Source organism: Pundamilia nyererei, unplaced genomic scaffold, assembly GCF_000239375.1.
Source record: "Pundamilia nyererei isolate P.nyererei 1_Seehausen unplaced genomic scaffold, PunNye1.0 scaffold00806, whole genome shotgun sequence".
Classification (NCBI taxonomy): Eukaryota; Metazoa; Chordata; class Actinopteri; order Cichliformes; family Cichlidae; genus Pundamilia; species Pundamilia nyererei.
Genome location: NW_005188207.1, coordinates 46961 through 52286, shown reverse-complemented (window position 1 = coordinate 52286; position 5326 = coordinate 46961). Strand labels below are relative to the sequence as shown.

General features: G+C 39.0%; 1 protein-coding gene across 1 annotated transcript in view; it reads right to left on the bottom strand.

The window, feature by feature from the left end:
- The window catches only part of LOC102205242 (sushi, nidogen and EGF-like domain-containing protein 1), a gene marked incomplete at its 3' end in the record, with an annotated part of 6499 nt that extends 3877 nt beyond the window's left edge, over positions 1-2622 (bottom strand). Inside the window, exon 1 of the mRNA XM_005754993.1 lies at positions 2529-2622. Within this exon, the coding sequence (XP_005755050.1) occupies positions 2529-2622 (94 nt within the window). The remainder of the gene's footprint in view (positions 1-2528) is intronic.
- Between the last annotated feature and the right edge of the window lie 2704 nt (positions 2623-5326).

Here is a 5326-nt window from a genome sequence, read left to right as displayed (position 1 = left end):
ATTTATTAAGTTATGCAGGCTTGTTTGCACAACAAGGCTACATAATTATATAAACTTTTTTCAATCTAAATAGTGGACTTTGGTAGAATTAAAAAAATAAGTGTAGTGCAGGTCTATGATGATTTTTAGTGCTACTATCATCTAGTTCTGATTCTGGTTCTGTCTTGGTTAAGTCCTCAGTAGTCCTGATTTTGAACTGTTGTAGTCCTGTTTTAATTCCGGATCGGTTCTGGGTCTGGTTGAATTGGGGTTTAGTACTCGTGTCTTGATACAGCCCTGACTTTGTTCTGCCTTGCTGCTTAATTAAAAAAGTAGTTTAAGGTGTCCTGCATATGTGATATATATTTTTCCCTATATGAAGTCATTGTTTTTTGAACAAAACTCAAAACAGAGCCTATTAATCTTTCAGTCATTTGTAGCCAGGTGGACGATAGATGATAACAAATAAGACTGGTTTTTGAGTTTTACAGCTGGGGTGGACAAGGTTAAGCATCAGGCTTTCAAATGAATTAAAAGTCTGTCTTGGTCTTTGGTTGATTAATAGGCTGGTGTGAAAAATTGCTGCCACACCACCCCCTCGGCCTGTGCTTCAAGGTTTCTGATAGTTAGACTAACTCGGGGGTGTTGATTCATTTAAACTAAAATAATCATCTTGCAGCAACCAGTTTCTGTAAGGCAGAGTAAATCGATTTGTTGGTCAATTATTAAGTCATGTACTAACAGAGACTTGGAGGAGAGAGACCTAGATGTGGATACTGTATTGTTCTTTCTTTGTGATTTTTTTGTCTTTTAAGTCTTTCTTTTTTGCTGGTTTTTAGTTTGTTTGTTTTTTGTCTGTTTGGGAGCTGACACAGTCTCTAAGGGGATGGGGTTTTGGGGGATAACAGGAGGAGAGAAGCTACAGAGAGACGTGTAAGACTGCAACTCCGCTTCCTGGTCCCAACTCTGGATAGTCATTTGGGGGGTTTAATACATTTGGCCAGATTTCTAGAAATGAGAGCTGCTCCATCCAAAGTGGGATGGATGCCATCTCTCCTAACAAGACCAGGTTTCCTCCAGAAAGTTTCCCAATTATATATAAAGCCCACATCATTTTTGGACACCACTCAGACAGCCAACAATTTAAGGAGAACGTGCGGCTAAACATGTCACTCCTGGCCCGATTGGGGTAGTGCTTATAACTGCAGCTATTCTTTAATGTCAGATATTTGTCATTTTCCTTGAGAAAAGTTTTGTCTAAATAGCTGCAGAGGCAATTCTGTCGCACCCAGGATGTCAACACTTTTATTGCGGGTTATCGCTTGGGATAGCGTCAGTTAGTAAGTTATGCTTGGACATGTCTTAAACTAGGCCGAATTTTATTTTTATTTTTTTTTACAGTGCGCTGAAAGGAAAACCTGTCAGGTGTCATCCCTCCAGGGGATGATATTTTGTGTTGAGAATTTTATTATCAGCCCTCTTTTAAGCAAGCCTGCAAGGCTGAAACTAAAAGCGCTATAAAATATCTTACTGAGAGCAAATGTAATGTGAGCTTCTCCAGATTACAATGGGCTTCGGGGAAATTCACCTATCTGGGCCACAGATAACATAGAATGGTGAGTCCCTTTGTCTAAAAGGATTGCAGCGGGTCAATCCATTCCAAAGTCATAAAGATTTGTGTTTTTTGTTTTTTGATATGACGTCATATTGGTCTCAGTGGATACTTAAATATGCTGCGTGAGAGGCTCCACTATCAGCAATGATACACGTGAGGGGACTGTGAAGGGCTGATGACATGTATGAGCTCAAATTGTGGTCATAAATATTTTGTACTTGTAAATCAGAATGCGTAGTTGTGAACAGAGTTTTGTAAACTTGTAAACCAAACTATCTGAAAATGTTATGTTTGTGCATCTATAGATAGGTGCATCTATACACAAACTTGGAACATGCCCTGTCCAGATGGCAAACATCCATGGGTAGATGGATCTAATGATAAAGAGGAGAAACATGTCTCACACTGAATTGCTTCAGATTCTCATGAGTGAACAACTTGATGTAAGGTAACTTGAAGCTTTGTTTTAGCAGATGAACAACTAATGCTGTTTCATATTTTTTTGTGAAGTTTTTTTTTTGTATTATTACTGTTATCTTTTGCATATGAAGGTTAGACTATGAAGATGATTGGAAATGACCAAAGGGTGGAGATTCAGACTCAGAGGAGAGGATAGTGAGGGCGAGGATAAAAATTAAAGAGTGAAATTGTTTTTTTTCCTTCTGACTGTAGTGAGAATGCACATTGTGAAAATTCCTTGAGCGTGTAATGATGTAGGGGAGCTGGAAAATAAATTCCCATATTTTTATGTTATTTTTGGGTAATCACAAAGGGTGGAACTGTAGTGGAAAATTTCTTTATTCTATGCATTGATCACATATTATAACACTATCACTTTAGCAATAATAATAGTAATATCACTTTGTCACTTGGGATAGCGTCACATCTATGTCTTACGTTTCCATACACAACAGTGGGGCCATTGTGAGCAGACCAGAGACATCCAGGTGCCGTATGTGCAGGGGTGTTGGACTGATAGGTAGTGGGGTCCTGGTGTTTGTCTCTGGGAGGTAGGGAGGTGACGGCATGGCCGTAATTCTTTGAAGAGAAGGTTTTAAGGATGAGCTAAACTGAAGGTATAGACTCACGTTATGTGTTGTGGAATGTTTTTGTCTGTGTGTTAATATAAGAGATCAGGGCGTTTCATCAGAATGTTTCTTTCCATATTGCAGTATGTAATTAAACCTACTTCAAAAAGACGCTCACCAGGTGTTTGCAGTTTATTTAAAAATTCCACAACAATAGCGATGACCCTTTTGCTGGCAACACTCCCATCACCATGACCTGCCCTGTCAAGGGTCTGGTTCAACAACTTCCATTTTCCATGTCTTAGTCATGTCTTTGTGTTTGACTCTATCTGTTTCCATGTTCCCCTGCTTGTGTTTTTTGTCACTGCAGTCTGATGTGCGTTCCCGTGCGTCTCTTCCTGTGTCAAGTTCCTATGTCTTAGTCATGGTCTCATTGTTTTACTTCGTGTTTTATTTTGACAGTCTCATCCTGTGTTCGGTGTGTTCAGTTTTGCTTCCCCTGTCTTGTCATGTCTAATTCATTCCTGCTGTGTTCCCCATGTGTTTCCACTTACTCTCCTCATGCATATACATTTGCTATGTCCAAATTCAGTGGTAGCATGCTTTGATGGCCGCATTTGTAGCAATTACGTCGCAGCGACGCAACAAAGCTGTCCAAATTCGAAGTTTCCTCCAAATGCAGCAACAAATGCGTTGCTGCATTTAGTTTTCCCCAGATTTGAAGGACGGGTCAGGCACATCTTTTGTGGCCCAACATATCCCAGGATTTAGTGCGGGCCATACAGGAGAATTTTATTCTAATAACAATCGTGGTTTATGCAGGAGAGAAAAACACTTTTAAATTAAAGTATATGAAAATCTGGTGGTACAAAAGTTACATTTTTATAGCGGTTGTGTTGTTAGGCTTTGGGCATTTGTATAGACATGTTTTTTGTTTATTAAAAAAATCTTCGTAAAAATTGCCTGTTAATGAGCTTGTATGGTGGGTCCCGTTTTGTCATGTATTGCTGCTTACATACAGCTAATTTAGATGTTTTCGAATTAACCTTTTTGTGATATGCTTTAGGGAACAAAGGCCAAATGGCTCAATTTACTAAAACGAGAGGAGAAACATAGTTGTCATGTTTTTCTCTCATCTCTTATTTTTCGTGTGTGATAAGGACAATACTGGAGAAGATGGGCCTGCAGGGGAAAGTCACCCCTTTGCAGGCCAGAAAGAAATGGGATTACTTTTATAAAAAGTATGTACGTGTGTTATCAAGAAGATAATTCTTAAGAACACAAGTTATTAAATGTGCAAATTCTAAGAGTTGTTGCGTTGTTTATATTCACCTCATTTGTTCCAAAATGAGAAATGCATTAAGAAATTTATGTATTTGAATATATTTATGTTATAATATGTATTGCATTAGTTTAAAAGTTTTATGGTGGGGTGGGGTGGTCACTCAGGCACAGCTGGCTGCCGGCGGAGCTCACGGGCGCGTCACTGCAACTCCCCCTGGCTTCTGCTCCGCGGCTGCTGAGTGAGCCCTCATCTGGGACTCTCCTCAGCTCTTACTGGGACAGTGGCGCGGCTGCCCCTCTGTTAGTCTTCCTTGGTCTCTTGTGTTCTGGGGGCCTCTGGATGTTTGGAGTTTTGATCTCCTCCATACCTGCTTCATACCCTGGAGGACGGGGCTGTGGCTCCCCACACTCCCTAGCAGATCGTTACATGAAGAAACCTTTGGAATGCAAGCATGCTGATCCACACAGGTATGCACACAGGTGTACACATGGGTATTCACAGACGCAGACTACAGCTTTCTTGGCTGCTGCCTCAAAGCACATTGTGCGCTGTCTATCTTGCGTGCTGCACATATCGTTTATTATTTAGTATCTACTGATATCTACTGCTAGCTAGTTTATTGTGATGGTGCTGTTTTTTTTATTATGTTGCTCTTTGTTGTTTGCTTTCTCTTCTGTTTTTTTTCTCCATACAGGTGACCCAGGTGTTTTATTTTTTTTTTGTTGTTTGTTTTTTTTTCTTTCTTCCCCCCCTTCTCACCGTCTCTTCTCCCCTTTGGTTTTCTTTCTCTCCCTCTCTTTCTTTCATTCTTTCTCTCTGTCCTATCCCCCAGTCATGTCTGTCCCGTTTGTAGCAACTGAAAATAAAATAAATTTATAATTATAATAAAGGTCAATCAAATGGACCAATATGGCAAGGCCATGATGATCCACTTGGTAAAATAAATCCGCTTGGCATCTTTCTTGGCCTTAAGACAACAATTCTGATGGCTAAAGATCCAAACGGGACACAAAAAAAATAAAAAGTAAAAGTTTTATGGTATGAATAAATTGATTAAAACAAACAGTAATTGTCACTGAACAAAAATATTTACAAGTATTTTTAACATGTATGAACATAACGCTAACTTTGAACAATTTTAAATGGATGTTTATTTAATGAGAATAAAGAAACAATAACAATGAAACAAGAATATTTATAATACATCAACAAAAATCAGGCTTGGGATCCTCCTGATTTAAAAAAAAAAACGGTCCAGGACTTGGACACTCAGGTCAATCCTGCAGTACAATGGTCTGGTTTGGTTAAAGAAAAGGTGGAGAACAACAAACAGTTTTAGTAGAAAGGTATGATTTAATTTATTTTATGACATCAAAGCATTATTCTGATTATTAAGCTTAAGTAAACTATACTAATACA